The sequence below is a fragment of the Macaca nemestrina genome, unplaced genomic scaffold (assembly GCF_043159975.1).
Source record: "Macaca nemestrina isolate mMacNem1 unplaced genomic scaffold, mMacNem.hap1 Scaffold_82, whole genome shotgun sequence".
NCBI classification, from domain to species: Eukaryota; Metazoa; Chordata; class Mammalia; order Primates; family Cercopithecidae; genus Macaca; species Macaca nemestrina.
Window position 1 is genome coordinate 180,947 of NW_027257873.1, and position 22,854 is coordinate 203,800.

The window sequence follows — 22,854 nt, forward strand, 5'->3', positions numbered from 1 at the left end:
GTGTGACCACCGCCGTCCTTGCCGCGGTACGGGGGCCTTTGTATGGGGCCCTTTGTGAGCTGAGTTATGAACCAGATGAAGGCTGTGCAGGCGTGTGAGAATCCAGGCCAGACTCGACGGGTGGAGGCTTGGCAGAGGTGAGGGGCCAGACAGCCTCGCTAAATGTGCAGTGGCTCACTGCAGACAGTGCCCATCAGTCGCCGGACAGACCGGCTTGAACTTCAGCCCCCATGGCAGCTGCCTTTACCTGTCTGCCTCCACCTTCTGAGGCCTAGAGGCGTCGCAAATGTGTGGTTTTTAAACAGATTTGGATGAGTTGTTTTCTGCACAACACACTTTGACAGACGGAGGCTGGTTCTCCACAGTGGCCCCAGGGACTTGGCAGGGACTGGTGGGACAGAGCCTCAGAGCACAGCACCAGCTCCCTGGGAGAAGACGGTGCCCGTGGGACGGAAGAAAGAAGAGGCACACAGTGCTGAGGCGTGAACTCTAGTTTGCTCTTAGACATGACACACATGCCTTCTGGAAGTTTGCATGAAGCACTGCTAAAGCCACCAGTGCGGATAGGTCCTTAGATCAGGAGACCCAGAACACAGTTGTATTTGAAATCCTTCACATGCTGCAGTCTCTTCAAAGAGGACTACAAGTCATCTCTAATAACGTTGTAAAATTAATTTTTTATTAAGTGCCATGGCTTTTTTTTTTTTTTTTTTGTGGGGTAGGGCCGGTGTGTGACAGTAAAACAACAGACGCAGTGACACAGCTGGTGGGTGTTGGCTCTGGGCCCCAGTTGGGCAGTTGTATGAAAAGAAACCGAAAAGTCTCTACAGTGGTATGAACCGAAACACCTGGATTATGTGTTTTCATGTATTTGACATAAATGTGCACATTTGTACGCTAAACGCACATTTTTCTATATGTAATAAAATTCACACCTTTAAATAGTTAACATATATTTTATTTTAGGACCTCCCCCACGATGTGAGGACTAATAGCCACCCCCTCTCCCCCCCGAATATTAAGAGCCACATCGCAGGGCGGTGAGGCACCCCTCGCGAGGTGGGGACTAATCGCCACCCCCTCTCCCCCTCTGGCTATTAGGAGTCACCTCGCAGGGGGGTGAGGCACCCCCACAAGGTGGGGACTAATAGCCACCCCTTCTCCTCCCGCTGGCTATTAGGGGCCATGGTGGACTCACAGCCTGTTTATGATATTGTGAGTAATATCATCTCCCTCTCTGGAAATTATGAACTCTTTCACAGATGGGTGTATACCCTCAGTGTGTACACCGTCAGAGGGTGTACACCCGTCTGTATTGGGAGTAATATCCTCTTCCTCCCTGAATGTTAAGAAGAATATCCCAGGACTGTTTGTACTCCCTGCATTATTGGGTGTCATATCTTCCTCTCCCACGTGGAAATTAGAAACAATATCACTGGGGGCATGTACACCTTCTGTAATATTTAAAGTAATATCATCCCCTTCCCTCCAGGATCATGGGAACAATATCCCTGGGGAGTGTACACTTTCTGCCATATATGTCATAATATCATCCCTCCCGCCTTGAAACATTATGAAGGACCATCTCACACGGGGTGTACAACCCTTGGTGCGATATTGGGAATGCAATTATTCTCTTTTCCCCCGGCATATTTGGAAAAATATCAGAGTGAGTGTACCCCTCCTGCCATATGAGGATTACTATCCTCTTCTTCCTTTCTGGATATTAGAAAGAATATCACACGTGGGTTTGCACTTTCTTCGATATCTGGAGTCATGTCATCCTCTCTTGTTTTGAATGGCAAGAACAGTGCCTTGGGGGGGATGTACACACCCTGTCATATTGGGAGTAATATTGCACTCTCCCCTCCTTGATAATTAGGAACAACATCCCATGCTCTCTGTCCCTGGATATTAAGAACAACATCACAGGTAGGTGTACACCCCCTGCGGTATTAGGAGTAATATGATTAATTATTAAACATCCATGATCGATATTAACAATTATCAATGATACTATTAATAGGATACTGTTATGGATAATTATTTTAAATATATGATTATGCATGCTTAAAATAATTGCTAATATTGTTATTTTATTACCAGCATCACTTAATATTGATTTAAGTAACAATTGCTGATATCATTATTTTATTAGTAGTGATATTACTACTGATTATTAATGCTAATCGTTAACATTTTTAACTATTTTACTATCTTTATTGTGATTATTAATGTCGATGATTACTCTTAATTTTTCTTATATTTATTAATATTAATAATTAATAGACTTGTTCCTGATATCCAGCGGGGAGGGGATGATATCACTCCCAATATCGAAGAAAGTGTACACCCCACTATGATGTTATTCCTAACAGCCAGGGGGTAGAGGATGACATTATTGAAACTATGGCAGTGGGTGTACCTCCCTTCGGTCGTCTTGTTCCTTATATCCTGGGTGGGAGAGGATGATACAACTCCCAATATCGAAGGGGGCGTAGACCTCCCCCGTGATATTGTCCCTAACATCCAAAGGTGGAGAGGATGATATTTCTTCTGATTTTACAGGGGGTGTACACCACCCCTATGATATGGTTCCTAATATCCAGGGGGCGAGAGGATGATATTAGTCTCCATATTGCAGGAGGTGTACACTCCCTAGTGATATTGTTCCTAGTATCCAGGGAGGGAGAGGACGATATCACTCCCAGTATCGCAGGGGGTGTACACCTCCTTGTGATATGGTTCCCTATATCCTGGGAGGGAGACGATGATACTAGTGGCAAAATCGCAGAGGGTGTACACACCCACTGTGATATTGTTCCAAATATCCAGAGGGAGAGAAAATGATATGACTCCCAATATCACAGGGGGTGTACATCCTCCTGTGATATTGTTTCTTATATTCAGGGGGAGAGGATGATATTACTCCCAATATCGCAGAGGTTGTACACACCTCCTGCGATATTGTTCCTAATATCCCGAAGGGGAGAGCATATTACTCTCAATATGGCAGTGGGTGGTACACCTCCATTGTAATATTGTTCTTAATATCCATGATGGGAGAGGATATGACTCCCAATATCGCAAGAAATGTACGGCCGCCTGTGATAGAGTTCCTAACATCTAGGTGGGGAGAGGATGATATTACTGCCCATATCGCAAGAGTTGTAAAACCCCTTCGATATTTTGCATACAGTCCTGAGGGGAGAGGATATTATTCCCGATAGCGGAGAAGGTATACACCCCCCTGTGACACTATGCTTAATATCCGCATTGGGAGACGATGACGTTACACCCAATATCACAGGGGATGTACACCCACCCTGGGATATTGTTCCTTATATTGAGAGGGGGAGAAGATGCTATTGCTCCCAGTGACGCAGGGGCTGTGGCTGTACACCCCTCCTGTGATATTGTTCTTAATATCCTAGGGAAGAGAGGATGGTACTACACCCAATATCTCATGGGCTGTACGGTGTCCGCTCAGAGATGTGTGGGGCTCTCTTACACAAGTAACTCCTTCTCTAACTTTAGCCACATGCTGGTCATCCAGGGGCCTCCTAAAATCCAGGAGTATAAAAACCAGTGGAATTTCTGAGAACCAAAGATGGCGCATGGCTCTGGTTGGGCTGCCACAGGCAGTTTTGTGAAAAGACAGAGATGTATTTCTCATAGTCCTGGAGTCTGGAGGTCCAAGGTCAAGGTGGGTTCAGGACTGGCTCCTCCTAAGGCATCTCTCCTTGACTGTCAGATGGCATCTTCTCTTGTGTCCTCGTGCGGTTGTCCCTCAATAGATGTCTGTGTCCTGATCTCTTCTTACAAGGGCATCAGTTCTAATGACTTCGTTACCTTCATCACCTCTTTAAAAGGCCTATCTCCACATACAGACACATTCTGAGGTCCTTGGTTAGGACTACAACCTGGGAATATTGGGGTATGCAATTAAACCTGAAGCAGATGGGGTCTTATAACCTGTGTCACCCAAGCTCATGCCAGAGCCCCATGAGGAAGCCCCAGGTCCCCCCTTTGATATGGTTTAGCTGTGTCCCCACCAAAATCCCGTCTTAAATTCTCATGTGTTGTGGGAGGATGGAAGTGATAATTTGACAGCAGAGAAGACAGTTGCTGCCAGGGAGGGGAGAGGGGACTCCAGACCTCCGAAGGTTGGAGGGTCCCAGGCCCTGGGCAGAGCAGGCAGCCCCACCCCTGTGACACCCCTGAGGATGGCTCAGGAGTCGGAAAAGGTGGAATCATATGTAGAGGCTGGTTGGGGAGATAGGAAGTTGTTGAATGAGTTTTTAAATGTTTCCATCAAAATTCTTACTGCACCCTTGGTGTTGGTGGGGACCAGTGGCTTCTCCATGTGCCTGGCTTCTTCCTGGCTCTGACTCTGGGAGCCTGGCCTGGCCTAGGGCTGCTGGTTGGATTCATTGCTGGCAGCAGGTAGAAGGTGGAGGAGGGAGAGGAGCTGTCCTCAGTCCTCTCTTACTCATGCCTGTCCACGTTAGCAGCCCCTCCCCAGGCATCCCTTGCCCATAATCTGGGGAGTGCTATTCTCACTTCCCTTGGGCCCTGCCCACCGATCTCCAAAGAATCCCGTCAGTGACTCCTTTTAATCACCTCTTTGCCTGTGACAAAGTCTTCTGGGACCTCCTGACTGATACAAGGGGAAGCCTGGCTATCTGTGCAACTTGTAAAAGTGAAGTGAGTCATTCACACTGGCATGTATCTACAAGTCACACAGCTTTGCAACTGGAGTGACTTTAAGCTCATCTAACCAAACCTTCCATGACAGATGAGGACACCCAGAATCATAGGATAGAAGTGACTTGCTCCCATCTGGGTCCGCCACGCTGAGACTCAAGCGCAGAGTCTAGCAAAGCACACTTCGTCCTCCCTTAGAAGGAAGATCCTACCCGCACGGCTTACCTCCAGCTACCCTAGGTCCCCCCACTCTCCCTTAGAGGGAAGTTCCTGCCAGCATGGCTCACCTCTACCTACTCTAGGTCTCCCCCACCCTCCCTTAGAAGGAAGGTCCTGCCAGTATGGCTCACCTCCACGTACCCTAGGTCTCCCCACCCTCCCTTAGAAGGAAGGTCCTGCCAGCATGGCTCACCTCCACCTACTCTGGGTTTCTCCCAACCTCCCTTAGAAGGAAGGTCTTAGAAGGCAGCACGGTTCACCCTCTCCTAACCTAGGTCTCCCCCACCCTCAGAGGGGAGTCTTTGGGTCAGTCACAAGACTACTCCGGACATCTGTAAGAACAAATGGTTTCCAGCACAGTCCTTTCCTGGGGTCTGCATTTTCCCTCTGGGATGCTTGGAAGTTGAAGGGGTCAGGCAATTCAAGTTCTCCCTGGTATCTCAGGGGCCACTGACACACAGGAAAATGTGCTGCTCTGCTCGCTGTTTGACTTTGATGGATGCAAATTTGTTCTAAATGAGCCTGACATTCATTAGCATGTAAACATATGTTACTGGTGGCGGCTCGCAGGGCCACATGCTGATGGATTTTATGGGCTGCCCCCGCCGGACATCACCAGGCTGCCTGGGTCTGTGCTGCTTCTGGCTAAGGCTCCAGATGTTTTGGTGCACTGTGAAGTAGACATTTTCGCTACAGGGTTATGTTTTTTTCCAAAAAAGAAACACAGACAAATCTGTGAAAAGAACTTGAGTTTATGCGCCGATCTACTGGAAGGAGACTCTTAGAATGTCAGCTGCTCAGTGTCTGCTTTGACTCCCGGGCAGTTCTCTCTGTCCTGTGGCTCAGATTCTATGGGGCTGAATTATACATTTGATTCCAGTTCTGCTCAATATTTCCCCACAAGTAGTGCTGTGGATGCGACTGATGCCTTTAGAGATATCTGCAGCAGGAACAGTGCAGAGAATACAACACGCCATGCTAAAATATTTTGAGCTGAAAGCAATTAAGAAGCGCTCTGGCCTTCCCTCTAGTTTCTGAAAAGCACACAACATAATCATATTATACAAAGACAAAAGTGCCCTTTCTCCCCTCTCTGCCAGAAAGGACGCAGCTCAATCTCTGTAGACAACTTCAGACCCTTATTCAGGAAACAGCACCAGAGGAATTTACACAAAAATCTATCATTTATTGGCCTTCCCACAATTTGTTGCCCCCAATGACCCAAAGTCCTTTTACTTTGTCTTGGCACTTCTAGAAACATTTATTATCCTTGTTGAAGATGTTATATAAAAGAAAGGTCTGAGCTGTCTCTTTGAGATTCCCTCATTCCCTGTGTATCTCTCATGTATATATGAAATATACATGCTAATAAACCTCCGCTTGCTTTTTTGGGGGTTCATCTGTCTTTTGTTATAGGAACCCCAACCAATGAAGCTAAGATGGGTGGAAGAAAAGATTACATTTTTCTCCCCTGTAGTAGCATTATTCTAGCAATAGCATTATTATTATTTTTTTTTTGGTAGATTTCTGTTGAATACACACACACACACACACACACACACACACACACACACAGAGCAATGTAAAAAGAAAGAAGTGTGGGGAGTTCTGATGAAATTTTAGGTCCCAGAGATACCTAAATATGTTGAGAAGTTGTCTTTAAACATTGATTTTTTTCCCACATTTATTCTCATATTTTTGATATTTTTTTCTTCTGAGATACCATTTCTAGATTGTTTTCTCTACATTTCCTTGCAAGTCCGAGAGAGTATGCTGGTTAGTAGTGTGTCCAATGCACTACCTCTGTCCTTGTCAGTAAAGAAATGTAGAAATTGAGAGGGATGTGAGAGTCACGCTACACAGAGATGGAAACACAGATAGGAGGTAAGTAAAAACACGTGAAAACCCAGCATTTCTGGAACTCTCACCTACTCCTGTGCCGATATTCATCCTTCAGCTCTGCCTCCGTTCTTCCTTTCTTTTCTCATGCTATGGGGTCTGCTTTGGAGACGTTATCTACTTTCATTCTTCCAAAGTCAAGCTTCTAGCTTTGGTTGGAACTGCAGACCCATTTACTCATTCAGCAAATACTTTCTAAGCACATGGATAGTCACTGAGAATACCGTGGTTCACCAACATGACCGTGGCCCCTGCTCTCACGAACCTGCAGCCTGATGGGGAGAATGGGCACTAATAAGACAATCACTCTAATGGGTTTCTGATGAAGAATTCAGGAAAGCACACCAAAGAAAGGGAAGCGGGGTTCTCTAAATTTATGCTGTAAAAGAATCTGGCGTATCTTGGGATGAGAGGTAGAAAACCGATGCATTCTGGAAGGTATGATCCCCTTGCAGTCTGGAGAGAAGTAGAGGTTGATTGTTGAGGGCGGTGGAGTGTAGGGACACCACGGTCTAAACAGAGATGGGGGTGCTGCAGAATGCCTCTTGCAGCAGGAAACAGGCACGTGCAAGGAAGTAAGCACGGGAGAAAGTGGCACAAGACAAGAATGAAGGCAGGCAGGCAGGGGCTGGGAGATGATGGTAGATGCTTTATTCTCTTAATAACAGCAACAGGATGCTGTTGAAAGCACTTGAGGGAGGTGGGGAAGTGGGTATGACATGTTTTGTGTTTGTAAAATTATCACATTGTCTTACCAAACTATACTCCCTATTTTTTAAATTTTACTTTAAGTTCTTGGATACATGTGCAGGTCTATTACATAGGTATACATGTGCCATGGTGGTTTGCTGCCCCTGTCAACCCATCATCTAGGTTTTAAGCCCTGCATGCATGAGGTATTTGTCCTAATGCTCTCCCTCCTCTTGCCTCCAACCCCCAACAGGCCCCCGTGTGTGTCGTTCCCCTCCCCGTGTCCATGTGATCTCATTGTTCAACTCCCACTTATGAGTGAGAGCATGTGGTGTTTGGTTTTCTGTTCCTCTTTTAGTTTAGTTTGCTGAGAATGATGGCTTCCAGCTTCATCCATGTCCCTGCAAAGGACAGGAACCCATTCTTTTTTATGGTTGCATAGTATTCCGTGGTATATACGTGCCACATTTTGTGTATCCAGTGTATCATTGATGGGCACGAGATATCCTCTTAACATGTGATCCAGCTATTGCACTGTTCAGTATTTATCCAAAGGAGTTGAAAACTTGTGTTCACAGAAAAACCTGCACACGGACATTTATAGAAGCTTTAATCATAATTGCTAATTTTATTGCAGCTTTATTCATAATTGCTCAAACTTGGAGGCAACGAAGAAACCAAAATGTTCTTCACTAGGTGAGTGGATAAATAACCTGTGATATATCCAAACAATGGCATATTCTTCAGCACTGAAAGGAAGTGAGCTGTCAAGCCATGAAAAGACACTTAGGAACTTTAAACATGCACGGCTACACAAAAGAGACCCATCAGAAAAGACTAAAGGACATTCAGAAAAAGGCCAGACTATGGAGTGAAACTATCCGTGGTTCCCAGGTGTTGGGAAGAGGGAGAGATGATGAGGTGGAACATGGAAATTTTTAGGATTTTAGTGCAACTGCTCTGTACGATGCTATCATGGTGGATACATGTCATGACACCTTTGTTCAAACCCATAGAACCAGCACCAAGACGGAGCCCTCATGTAAACTGTGGACTCTGGGTGACAATATGTCAACGTCGGTTCTTCAATTGTTACAAACGCTCCCTCTGGGCAGGAGAGTTTTTAGTGGGGGAGGCTGTGCACGTGGGGGAAGGGAAGGCATATAGAAGGACTCTCTGCACCTTTCCCTCAATTTTTCTGTGAAGGTGAAACTGCCTAAAAGATAGTGTATTTTTTAAAAATAAAGGAAAAAAAGGAAACAAAAAGTCCTCACGAAAATCAAATGAGAAAATGATCACACTGGGTGCTTCAGGTCAAAATGGAAGAACAGGGGCTGTATTTACCATCCCACCTGATGACTTTTTCCTCACTGCTTTTCAGCATTTTTTTGGAGTCTAGTCAGTGCAATAAGGCAAGTTAAAATATATAAAATGCACCCTTATTAGAAAAGATTTAAAACTATCTGGATCTGCAGGTGACGTGATCACCTGTGTGGAAAATCTCCTGAAATCACAAAAAGCCACTAAAACTAATAATAATAAATTACTTACTAATAAGTGAGTTTGGAAAGCTTGCAAGATACAAGCTAAACACATAAGCAATATCTCTTTATACACTGGCAAAGAAATAATTGGAAATGGAAATTTACAAAGCAATATTATAGCACATCAAAACATGAAATACCTCAGACTAAATCTGACAAAAGATGTGTAAGATCTATACACTGAAAAGCAGGCAGTGATGTTGAAATAAATTAAAGAACTAAATAAATGAAGTGATATATTGTGTCCATGGATCAGCAGGCTCAATATTGTTAAGATGTCAGTTCTGCGCTTGTGGATCAGAGGTTTAATGCAATTCCAATCAAAATCACAGCATGATTTTTATTTTTATTTTTATTTTTCAGTAGAAATGAACTAGCGGATTCCAAAATGTGTCTGGAAATTTAAAGAACCCAACAGAGCTAAGACAACTTGGAATAAAACGGTGGAGGACTTACCTGAACTACCAAGATAGTGTGGTATTGGTATAATAAGAGAAAACTGGGTTAATGAAACCTCCTAGAGGGTCTAGTAATAATCTCACAAACATGTTACATATACGTAGTAGATTTTTGAATAAAGGTTCAAAGACATCAAATTAGAGAAAGGACGATAATGATAGAAGGATTAAATACCGTAGGCCAAAAAGAGAAAAAAGAGCTCCTGTTAAATATCTTCACATTGTTGTCACTCATGCAATTCAATTCACATTTTGTGTGTCTAAAAGTTGAGCAGACTTCTTCATTCTCTTTCCCCAATTCACTCCACAGAGATGCTGATGTCTTTCAGTGGAACTTGGAAGTTTGCTCTTCTTCTTAAAATGACTCTCTTAGATACTGTTTATGCAAGAAGTTGTGGGACTGTAACTTACAAATACTGTTCTAAACCTTGGAATCACACGTTCCCCTTTTTCTCTACTTATCGTTTCTAGTAAGTTTCCCATTTCCTCTTTCTCCTTCATATTTACACTGCATTCCTTTTAGTTCAGGCTTTTGTTACCCCACTTGATCTCTTGATGTGGTCACCTGAATGCCCTTCGTGTCACAGCCTCCTGGAATCCTTCCTTCATGACCCTGCAGAACTGCCCTCCAGACCCGCAGGTGTGACCCGGAATCAAGGATCTCAAAGCCGAGTGGGATCTGAGAGGCTATCTAGACCAATCCTCCATTACAGACGTAAACCTTTTGATGACTTCACTTCAGAGCCCAAAATATTTGCACTGCAGGCAGAATCACCTAAATCACTTAATGTGATGTTCAGTCTTCCCGTGGTATCTTCCTCTCTGCATCTCCCTACTTTCGGTCAGCCATTTCTCACTCACGACACCGAACCCTTCATTCACATCACATTATTGTTCTTCTCCACACACACACACACACACACTTGTTTTCTGCCTGGGTTTTTTGTTATATTATTCCCTCTGCTGGAACTACCATTTTCCAAGATCTGACTACAGAATTTTAACGTATTCCTCAGAATGACTCACATATCACATATTCGACCAAATGGCTGCAGATTCTGTCACCTCCTCTCTTGTCCTATGGCAACATGGAGACTCTTCTTCTCTTAGCCAATAGGATTTATCATGGTCCTTCTTTATCTTAACAATAGTTTAGCAGGACTGAGAACTGGGAAGTAGATTTTTCTCCCAGGGGTGAGCACTGTCTTAGTTTAGCAGATCTCCCTGGGTCTCCACTCTGGTTGTAGAAAAGCAGCCCATAGGGCATGGTGGGGAGGAGAAGAAGGGGAATTAAGCTGTGGTGCATGAAGATGGACAGTTGTGACCCGTACTCCGGGGTTGGGAGTTGAGGCCACTAGGAAGGAGAAGCTGTAAGGATGAAGACGAGGCATAAAAAGTGATGCAGGCCGGGTACGGTGACTCATGCCTGTAATCCCAACACTTTGGGAAGCCAACGTGGATGGATCACGAGGTCAAGAGTTCAAGACCCGTCTGACCAATATTGTGAAACCCTGTCTCTACCAAAAATACAAAAATTAGCTCGGTGTGGTGGCACATACCTGTAGTCCAGCTACGCGGGAGGCTGAGGCAGGAGAATCACTTGAACCCAGGAGATGGAGGTTGCAGTGAGCCAAGATCATGACACTGCACTCCAGCCTGAGTGACAGAGCGAGACTCCATCTCAGAGAAAAGAAGTGATGCATAGTAACAAGACTGCCCGAGGAGAAAAGGAAATCAGCAACCTTCTCCAGGGTGGGATAGCTGAAGACCCTTTAAGAACAAAGGTGTCTACTTTCCTTCTTAGGATGCTCTATCGTGATTTAATGAACCCCTCACAATCTACTGTATTCAGTATTTGGCATGAGTCAATTTAGGGGAATTCTAGAAAACATAGCTGGCTGTTATCAGGTTAATGTAGATTGGGAGGAAGGGAAAAACCCCAGGAGCCACGTAGGAAGGACAATACGTGAAAACAGAAGAAACTTGGAGTCAGTTCACCCTTCAAACAAAATCCAGTTTCCAGAAGACATTGTGAGGGCTGCTGGGTCTTCCTCACCTGCAGATGGGGGATTCCAGATACTTATACTTGAATCTCACAGGATGGGGTGATCACCACCTGCTCTCAAATGGGATGAGTTACAATATCTTCTATCGGGAGGCAGTAAATAAGAGGTTAGGTACACGTCTGTAGTCATCACAATTCTGTCAAGATTGCTATTTTTACTTCCATGTCATAGATGGAGAGCATGATGCTTGTGGAAATGATTTGCTCAGGGTCTCACCATCAAAAGTGGCAGAGGAAAGATTCCAACATGTTTTAAAAGCTGCAAACTGAGCCGACTCCCATCCATGCTGTCATACCGACTGAGATTTCAATCCTCCTGAAGGCAGGAAACTTATTCCATTTGCTTTTATACTCTCCATAACACTAATGAGCAAGTTTTGCTCAAAGTAACACGGAATATTTTGCTGACTCAAGGGGTAAGAGAAGAGACTTAAATGACACCATCACAAGTCAACATTCAAGGAACAGAGACATTTAGCATTAGCTGTCTCAGTCAAATCAACAAACATGCACATTTATCCTTTACATGGGAGTAAGACAGCAAACACAATTGAAAAAATGAGCCAAGTGTAAAAAAAATGTGTCACAAAGGGATGGATTTAGACAGGAGAGCAGTGAAGTAGGTTATAAAATGGTCAGCATAATCCATTTTAATGAATTATTAGCTGAAACATGCAAAGCATTTAGGATTTCTGGGAGAAGTGTACAAACACACCAAATGTTTGTCCGACATTTTCTTCACTGCTTCTGTCTTTCCACAGGGCTAGAGATGATGTTGACCAACGGCCTTGGGAGGAGAGGTTGCAGCTGAGCCCACACCCTCTCAAACTCCTTCAGACTGTTTCTGTTTTTGTAGACTACTTTACCATTAACAACAAATCCTAAGATTTAATCAGTACAGCAGTCATTGGCCAGAGTTCAAATTTCTGATTTGAAGGAATCTGCACTCTGCCTGCCAGGATCGACTATTAATGGCTTCGTCCAGAGAGGAGCTATGTCTTTGCTCACTACAGAACAGTATTGAGGCTTCGAAAGGGGTATTTTGCTGGTCACCTCCTGGTCATCCTTCTGCTCACCAAGAGCAGATACTGTTCTCAGCCCCTTACATTTACAAGGTCGTTTAATTCTCACATAGCCCTTTCAGATAGATGCGACTATTACCCCCCTTTTACAGAGGAGGAAACCGAGAGGCAGAGGACATAGGTGAATTGTCCCAGATCACAGAGCTGGCTATGGAGCTGGGACTTGCACCCGGCCAGCCTGGCTCCAGAGTTCACTGCCCTCCTCCTGTACAGCACGTGTGACCTGCAGTAATCACCGCCCAAACAGGCAGGCACTGCGGATAGCCAAGCACACCTCTTCCGACTTCAGCACGGAGGAAGGTTCGTTTTCATTCTGGTGTTCAGCTCAGTTAGGACTGTTTTTATCACAAGGACGCACAACCCAGAAAGCTCAGTCACGTGCCGTTGCCTTCTACGGTCATGGTTTTCTACTTTTTGGCCCCATTTTCCTGAGGACTTGGCCTGCTGGGACGTGAATGATGCGTTACTACTGTAGAGACAGAGGTTCAGGTCTAGTGGCACAAACAGCGACAGACCCCATGAAAATGCGGGCGCGGCCCCTCCATCCCAACAGCCTGGATGGCTGCTCCATTCTGCTCCCATCACACACGTCCCCACCCAGCCACGCCCCTTCTCCTTTTCCCTACTGGATTCATCAAATCAAACCTCACTGTCCTTGGCAAATGTACAATTAATTTACTTACTGCCCAGAACAAAAGCGCACTTCCAGTTAACATGACACCCCTGCTGTAATAGAACAGCCTTAATTCAGACATGATGCAGGAGGGCCGTCCTGGAATCGGCAGCTGTTTTCTGGGGAAAGCCTCTGTCCCACCTGAGTCCCACCTGAGCCCGACACTTGTGCCACACTATCCCCATGGTGTCTGAAAGCTCCATGAAGACAGGGTCACTCTGACCCCTTCACACCCACAACGCCAAAGAGGAGCAGGTGTTCAGGAAAAGTCTCCTGCTAGTGCTGAAGACAGGAATACTTCCTCGTGGTGCCCAGAATGTCAGGAGAAAACAAAGCACCATGTGGACACCTTCCAGGTGAATTTTGGAACGACTGTACCGCATGCCAGTCATCCTTTTACAGAACAAAACCAATACCGGAAAACATGTGTCGCCCGCAGAGAGATGGTCCGTTTGACGGCTTACAAACACACCTACGTTACACTGAATTTGCCTCAAGCCACCGTCTCTGTGCTAATGTAAAAAGTCTCCATAATTAACTACTAGCCTTTTTCATCTGGTGCTTTTTAACAAGCAAGACAGTCCTGTAACACTCAGGCATTGTTGAAAACGTCAAATGGAAGCCTAGAAACCTCTTCCGTGCAGCTTCACTGCAAAGTATTTTGACGTGAGCCAAATCGTGCTATTCCTACATCTCCACAGGAAACTCAAGGCTTCATCAAGGAAATGCAGCATGATTTCTGCTAGGCACAGAAATTGTTGGGGGGGGGGGCATGAGGTTGAGGGAACATTACATAGAAACCAACCCCGATAATCACCTGCATGAGAGCCACACTGGCCGGCAAGCCCCGGTCGGCTCAGTCTCCGCACAATCACAGGCGTGAGTCCTGGAGGGCAGACACCTGGCACTGCTGACCACCCCAAGGTCGTGGCCTCTGCCCCTTCTCTGCTGCCCATCAGTTCCAAGCTTCTGGCAACACCGCCTGCTGCCCCCACTGCCTCATCGACTCTTCGTGAAAAGCAAATGTTGCCAGGATAGCTTATGAGTACATTTGCCAGGAAAGCAGCTCCGATTGACGCTGAAACCCCCTTCTCACACCCCTGGCAGCTCCCTTGCCCCCGATGTGCACATGCTTGCAGCTCTGACCTTGCTCAGTGTCCACACAGGCTCTGTCCCCTGGAGAGCCAAAGGCAGACTCAATGTTGAGTCAGAAATACACAAAGAGGGTGACGATTGCGAACTGCCTGCCCCCCAAAACACAGGTTGAAATCCTCACCCTCAATGTGATGCTGTCAGGAGGTCTTTGGGAGGTGATGAGTTCCTCAGGCTGGAGACCCTTAAATGGGATTTGTGCCTCACAAAGGGGTCCAGCAAATCCCTCACCCTCCCATTGTATCAGGGCCAGAGAGAAGGTATGTGCCAACCAGGAAGGAGCCCACACCAGAACCCACCCAATAGCACCCTGATCCTGCCTTCCAGCCTCTAGAACTGTGAGAAACAAATTCCTGTTGTTCATAAGCCACTCAGTCAATGGTGTTTCGTTACAGCAGCCTGAGCTGCCTGAGATGACGATGCTCACCGTCCTAAAGAAAAGGCTACTCCCCTCTCCCAGAAAGAGGGGTTTAATTAAAATCCCTGTCTCTCCTCGCGGCCACCACAGATCTCACTTCCCCACCCCAAAAGCCAGCAGTTGCTAGGATTAAAGGAAAATGAGGATTGTTTTAGACCAGCCCCTCCATATCGGTCTGAAGCCTGTAACTTTGCCCACTTCCACGGTGGCCGTGTCACTGCATTGCCCATGTCAGCTCTGTGTCTGCACCGGGTCCCAGGCTCTGCACAGACTCCTCTAGCTGGCCATCCAGCACAGCCATTTCCCCTTCTGCATTGCAGGCTGTCCTTTGATATCGAACTCCCACCTTTCTGCAACCCAAGGCCTTCCGATCCAGACATTCGGGGTAAGCTCAGCCATGTACTGGAGTCGTTGACTCAGGTAACCCAGGCCCAAGACGTTGGCACCAACCGTCTACTGGCTGTGGGATCTGCATAGCTACTAGCTGCCCCAGCCACACCAGGGCCCGGGAGGGGAGGCAGAGGAACCTGTGAAGCTGCCAACAGCCATATGGGAACAGGGGCCCCTGGAAGGAGGAGGATGCTATGGCAGGAAATTCAGAGACAGAAACAAAGAGCCGCAGGGCTGGACAGGTCATGGCCAAAGCCTACACTGCTGAATTTTCCAGGTTTCTGAACTCAATCGCTGACCCACACAGCACATGTTTCCTGAGTGCTGACCCCACGTGGCATTGGATACGGCAATAAAGCAGGACTCCCACCTCCCCCTTCCCCAACACATACACAGGGCCTCCGTCCTGGCGGGAAATCAGGCCTGGGCGCCCAGCTGGCACAGCGAGCCTGGGAAGGGGGCCGTTTCAGACGGACAGTGGGTGCAGCCTTGCCAAAGCCCAGCAGTCACCTGCACTGCCACAGCCAGGCTGAGTCCAGATCAGCCGCACAGAAACCTGACCCGCTCAAGGGCACGGCTAAGCTCATCAGGGACAGACACCGTCTCCTGCTCATCTCCAACACTTTCTCTGCATGTCTAGTTACACACGGACAACGCAGTCTCAGAAGCACATCAGGCCTCCCCCTGCTCCTCTCTGTGGTACCACTGATGGGGAGGGGCCGGTATGGCCGCGAGGTCGCATACCCACAGCCATACCACGCAGGCCTTCGACGATTATTTCTGCCAAAGAACCCTGCTGCGGCTTGGAGCACACCATGGTGGGCGGGAAGCTCCACCCGGAGAAACAGCCATGCTTCTCCCCAGAGCCAACGGAGGGCACCCCCGACCCTGCATTCAGCAGATTGCTTACATTCTGGAAAACATCTGGGTTAATGGGGAACAGTAAAATGAAAAGGTCACACTAGAAAGGTTAGAAGGCTGTGTGAAGTCTCAGGAGGTCCAAAGGTTTCTGAACCAAGACTGCTGCGGTCAACGAGCTTACAGGAAAAGTTTCCACACGGGCCTTCAACAAGCAACACTCAGCAGGGAGGAGCCACGTTCTGCGCAGAACCTCAGAACCAGAACATCGGACACCACAAAGTCACATCAGAGCCAACAGCAACTGAAATACAGCGCTCTCCTAAGATGTGTGCGTCACCTGCAGAAAGTCACCACACATTAAGATGGGGGAAGAAAAGGATAAGGTTAGAAACAAATTTGAAGTAATTTCTGCATACGTAAAATTTCTACTTCCACTGGTTTTCTTTCTGGGAGTAACAACTTTTACATGAGATGCACATCCCCGTTGGAAGGAGTTTGGGTTTTCTGTGGGCAGAGTCAAGGGCTCTCCAAGAAATGTGAACTTTTTCTCACTCACTGAGCCACGTGCCCTGAGGCCGTCCTGGCCTGCCTGAGCACCTCCCTGCTCTGCCTCCAGCCAGCTCCTTCCAGCACTCACCCCGCTGCTCCCAGAGCCTGCACTGGCCCAGGATCTCCTCTTCTGCTGCTGTCAATGTTCCACTTTAGGGCAAATAAGTTGGAAACTAGAAAGTTATAAAACCCCTTGACTTTTTAAAAATTTGTCTTCTCAGAAAACAATACTAATTCTACTTCCATGGTTTAATATGTTGCCCCCATCTGCATGTTCATGGATATGTGTTTTTATATATTTTTTTTAAATCAGTACTTCTAAAAGTATGCACTGTTGCTACATTCAGTTCAATTACATTTGATGTAAGAAGTTTTAATTTCAGTGAATTCAGGCACTCAAAATTTAAGCCCTCTGACATCTATTAATCAAATGGGAAAATGACAGGTAGATATTACAAAAATCAAGAGAAGTGTTTAATGTAAATCCTGCACTTTCAAATACTTCCACAAATGTAATGTATACATTAGTACATAACCTTGAGCATTTTCACAACTCTTTGCACTCAAATTCCATTCTTAACTTTTATAGATAAATCGACATCCATATGTGATTTTAAGCAGCTCAAACATCAGCTCTTAAAAACAACCAGAAATGCTGCGGGCAAATCCCACCAAGCAGCAAATAACGGAACTGCACCCAACAACCCAGGTACCTCCCCTGAGGCATCTGGAACTTGAGCATTACAAGCAGCCTTTGGTTTCTGAGGCACCCGAGAGTGGGGACTCCCAACTCCCCAAGTCTAAGAAGGCCTCAGCGATAAGGAAAACTGGTCAAAAAGTCATCCCTGCCGGCTCCCTGCCACGGGCTCCTCCCTGCCCGCCCTCAGCCACGTGCTTACAAGGTCTCACTTCCTCTCTGTCCCGCAAAGCCTGACTCCTGATTCCAGCCCTGCCGCTTACTGAGATGTGGCCATGGACGTCAACTGCACCTGTAAGGGGAGAAGCCGGTCAGGATACAGGATCCTGGCCATCCTGGCAGCGCTCAAGCTGATACTGTAACTTGGTAGTGAGTTACTTAATGCAAAGGTTTAACTTTGAAAAATTTAGATATGTGTATTCTAAAAGGGAAATTCTGAACGTAGAACACAGGCCACACCCTCACACTGATGTTGTCTGGCCAGCACTCTTTTGTTTGCCTTTTCAATAGACGTTTTTAAAAGCAGTTTTCCGTTCATAGCAAAATCAAGAGGAAAGTACAGAGAGTCCTCACATATCCTTTCCCAGCACAGGCACAGCCTCCATCATTCTCCTGCCCTCACCAGACCAGCATGTCTGTACGACCGACAGACCCGCATCAACACGGCACCACCACCCACAGTTCACAGCTCACACGAGGACTCGGCCTGCTGCTGCTCACTCTGTGGGTTTCACAGACGTGGAACGGCATGGATCCCCCATGAAAGCCCCACCTGGAGTTGCTGCCCCACCCTACACACCCCCTATGCTCCTCCCATTCATCTCTCCCCTCCCCAACCCCTGACAGCCGCTGATTGTTTGACTGTCTCCACAGCTTTGCCTTTTCCAGACTGTGCTGTAGTTGGACTCAGACAGCAGGCAGCCTTTCCAGATTGGAGTCTCACTTAGCAACATGCGTTTAAGATCCTTCTGTGTCTTTTCATGGCTTAGGGGTCCAGTTCTTTTTAGTGCTGAATAATATCCCAGTATCTGACATACCACAGTTTATCCATTCACCTACTGAAGGGCATCTTGGTTGCTTTCTAGTTTTGGCAATTATAAAGCTGCTGTCAACGTCTGTGTGCACATTTCCGCATGGAAGTAAACTTTCAGCTCCTCCGAGTAAACGTCCAGGACTGTGATTGCTCCTGTGGTCGGAGAGCTAAGTTCCACGGAAAACCGCCACGCTGCCTCCCACAGGAGCTGCCCCACTTCCCCCAGCGATGAGTGAGGGTCCTGATGCCCACACACCCACCAGCACGTGGTGGTGTCGGAGTTCAGGTTTTGGCCAGGCCGATGGGTGCACAGTGACGCCTCGCCCTATGACATAAGACGCGGGTCATGTTTCCACGTGTAGATTTGCCATCTGTGTATCTTCTTTGTTGGGATATCTGTCCAGGTCTTTCGTCCATTTTTAATCAGGTTGTTCATTTTCTTGTTGAGTTTTGAGAGTTCCTTGCACGGTTTGGATAACAGCCTTTATCAGATAAGTCTTTTACAGATGCGTTCTCCCCGTCTGTGGCCTCCCCTCTCATGTCCCTGAGACACTGTTTTTTATTTTAAAAAACACCTCAGACAGAAAATGGACCTTCCAGCCCACCACGTTCTCAGTTTGGCCGTGGTCACCACCCTCCCAGCCCTGGTTCCCACCTTTTCACGATCTGCTGGTCCTATGGGCATCAACCCATACCAAGTCCCTAACATATCTCCAATGATGGCAACGTCAAAGCCGGCAGTTTGCAGGTAGGAAGGAGCCGATGGAGGCCGGAGCAGAATGTGAAGGCCAGCGGATTCATCCCTCGGGGACCGGCAGGCCTCTCAGATATCCCCCGGGTCACCTCCCAAATGAAGTACCTGCTTTGGCCGTGGGCAGGAAGCAGGACCTGGCCCAGATCTCAGCATATTTGACCTGGCACGGCATTTACTGGTGAGCCTCCATAACCGGAAACTCTACTCTCTGGGGAGAATACATTTTCATTATCAAGGCTTTTAGGCTTTTAATTAAGAAACCAAAGAGCAGTGACTGGAGTGAGGATGCAGGGACTCTGGGTGACCCACACGCTCGTTTCCACCTGGCACAAAGGACCCTGGAGTGAGGGTACAGTGCCTGCTCTGAGTCACCAGCACACTCATCATTTCTACATAAAGAACCCTGTGAGTCTGTCCCAGGACTTTTTAGCCTAGATCTAAAAATTCGCAGCTCAGGAAACCTTCATCATTTTAGGAACCTGAGGGGTGGGCCAGGGGGATCTCACAGATTGTGGTGCTGTCTATGGGGTCATCAAAGTGCAGCTGGGGCTTCCCGCAAGCACTTCAGGGAGGCCGTGCACTGGCCCGAGGCTGACTCCGCCTCCTATCCTCGGTTGTCATGCCCAGCCGTGAGGGGAGCCCCCCACTTCAGGAGCGGTCCCTGGCTCCAGGCCCTAACGTCCATGTCCAGGCCCCTGGTAGGGCAGCTTCTACCCCAGGGAGGCTGGGACTGGAGACAGCCTGGAGCTCTAGGCAATCCTGGCAACCACATGCTTCCCGAAGTGGCTGCAGACAAACTCCTACTTCCAAAACCTGGCACGGGCTGTGTGAGGCCTGGAACGCGGGAGGCGCGATTACCCTCTCATGGTTATCAAGTCACGTCATAGTCTCTTAGACCTATGTGTGACTAGAAGTATACACATTATGGAAGTGTATATAAATGTGAATACAGACACGCTTATTTTCCTTTTATATACCTTACATATATGTGTACACGTGCATATGTATAAAACATGGAAGAAAAAACCATACTTAAGATTTCAAATCTCAGTCGCAAAGGTCTCAGAAGCAAATTATTATTCTTAAATTCTAAACAAAGATGTAACATTTTACATTCTTACAAAACGTTCTCTATTAGCATTTTATTTTAAAAACTAAGAATGCATTGCACTCTCTCAATTTTGATTTTTAACTCAGCTCACAAAGGCCCCTGTACAAAGGCCTCCGTACCGCAGCAAGGATGGCGGTGGTCACACCTGTGGCCATTTATCCTCTCTACATCTAGCTCCTCTCCCTGAGGCAACACACCTCCGAAGTCACAGCCTGGCCTCCCAACTCTCCCCCGTCGCGGGCTTCTTGGCATGTTGCTCTGCTGCACACACCTCAGCAAATACTGCTGATTAGCCAGAATCGCCCAGAAATCTCTTAACCTTGATTCTGGCTGCTTTTGTAATTTGTAATATCTTTACTTCTGGTGTGATTTGAGAAACAACAAATTTTAAAATTAGAGAAGATGTGGTTTTTATTCTCTCCTTTCTACTTGCAACCTTGAAAATTCAAGTAGCAGCAAGGGTTTGTTGAGAGTAACTTCCACCAAAGAGAACCTATTACAAAGGTACTACAGAGTGTCAAATAACCACATAGATGTAAAATAGAGATGCAGACACAGATATAAAATCCAATGGTTAAACCAAATTGAGAAATGCTTGCCAGTTTGATAGGACTTCTAAAACTTGACATAAATGTTGGCTGAGGGATACAAGATGTTATGAGATGAGTGAGATGCTTGGCCTAGAACCACAGGCTCTCTCCTCTTTACAGCAGAAAATCCGTAAGGAAGTCAAATCTGAAAGAACCAGGTACCGTTGAACGGCATACTCAGCCATCCTTCCCCATTCCTGGGCCAGCTGCGGTGAGTGCAGCCAGTCGTTCACCAACAACCATCATCCATCCTCCAGGCCATGGCTACACTTTACTCCCAGGCTCCCTGTCATTATGTAGATTAGGTAAATCACGGCCACTCTCACCTTAAGCCTCCCCCGCCAGCATGGCAATCACCCATTCCCAACCACGGCAAGGACAGCCGTGTCCCTGGGAACGCAGAGCAGGGGTCGGGAAGAAACCTGGATCCCTAAATACCTCATGGAGCAGTCACCAGCCTGGAACATCCTCCCTGACGGCTTTGCAAGACAGAAAAACTCCTTGGTTCCTCAAGCTACAATACTGCAGAGTCTCAGGTCACAGCATCCTTACCTACCCTCGTCAGGAACCGTTCATGCTCATCAAGACATGAGAACAAAACTGCAGTGGCACAGTCACACTCGACGCAGACCACCTGCTGCTCACATTCATCGTATTAACACCAAAAAGCCACCGTGGTGGATATCCTGGATATGGACAATCGGCGGCTTTTTGCTGGAGATGTGCTTTGTGCATTTATCGCACGACCATCTTGGTGTCAGGAGGGGCTGTGCAAATGGCAGCTGTGCAGGTCACAGGGAGTCTCAACTCGCTCGACTCTCAGCCAGCTCCCACTATCAGTGCCCGCAGAGTCCTCTCCTCCGGGAGCACGTGCTTGGACGCCACAGTAGCCTGTGGATCCACACAACAGCACTGTGTGCCCCAGGAGCTTAGAAAGTACCACTGCATCAATGCCTCCACAGGTGAGGCCGGGGGCAGAAGCCAACCTCAAGCAGTTACGGTCCTCCGTGGGGCTGGCATCCAGGCAGGAAGGCGGCTCAGCGGCTCTCCTCTCACTGTGGAACTTCCTAGGTCCCCACATGAACAGAACCTAAATAACACGCAACGAACAACAGGAACGAGAACACGACCAACAGCTTCTGAGATGAGCAAGCTGGGCTGATCATGAGACACCTGACGGGGACGGTGCCAGAGCCCCTCCCAGTGACCTGTGAGGACGGCGCTGCCAGCATCTCCCTAAAACCAGCCCAAGTCAAGTTAGACTTGAGGCTTTCCAGGAGTGGGTAGATCCATTCAATCCTACAGTCTGAACCTTCCAGGCCGTGTCTCTTGGCCCTCATCTCACATATGGGAACCCGGACGCTGCACCATAAACGCAGCCCCAAGCCCTCGTTCCTTCTTCAACACCACACACCAGTACAGTGAACACTTAGGATCTGGGCATTCACATAAAATACTGCTTAACTAAAACTTCTGATTTAGAACATGTTTAATTCCTACTCACAGAGCTCAAAGTGTTCTGTCCTAGGAGGCGGTAGCTGTAACTAAGCATGAGAGAAGAAGGGATCAGAGTGGTGCCAAGTATTAAATATTCCTCTAAATCTATTCACCAGGTCGCCATGCTATTGTCACCTGCTTCATTTTCTGTCCTTAAAAGACAAAATAGTTACTTTTCAAAATAGACAACCTGTTTTACTGATGCTTAGCTATAAAGTAGCGAGCTACGTATCCAAAAGGGAGATATGGGAAAACAGAAAATGTCCACAAGCGATCGGGGTGGGGGGGCAGTTGCAGCAGCACCTGGCTCTGTTGCGCTGTGAGCCAGCCACGTGGGCTGGACAGCTCACTTAGCCACTGAAATTACATCATCTAAGATTTTGTTGCAGTTACTTTGATAAATTCTCCCTCTTGCTATGAAGAGTAAGGTTTGTTTTTTTTTTTTTTGTTTTTTTTTTTTGACTT

The 22,854-nt window shown here is 47.1% G+C and overlaps 1 protein-coding gene across 38 annotated transcripts in view; it reads left to right on the plus strand.

Moving 5' to 3' along the window:
- LOC139361648 (disco-interacting protein 2 homolog C-like) overlaps positions 1-22,854 on the plus strand; it is a 217,552-nt gene that overhangs the window by 177,292 nt on the left and 17,406 nt on the right. For 26 of the 38 annotated variants that reach the window (XM_071090354.1, XM_071090353.1, XM_071090352.1 and 23 more), the window contains one exon: positions 21,855-22,811. The exons of 4 other annotated variants lie outside the window; for them this stretch is intronic. In XM_071090354.1, coding sequence (XP_070946455.1) covers positions 21,855-22,054 — 200 coding nt within the window. In that variant the 3' untranslated portion in view covers positions 22,055-22,811. Of the gene's footprint in view, positions 1-1,882; positions 17,020-21,854; positions 22,812-22,854 lie in introns of those variants that run through there. 8 more of the 38 variants (XM_071090374.1, XM_071090378.1, XM_071090379.1 and 5 more) reach the window with 8 other exon arrangements.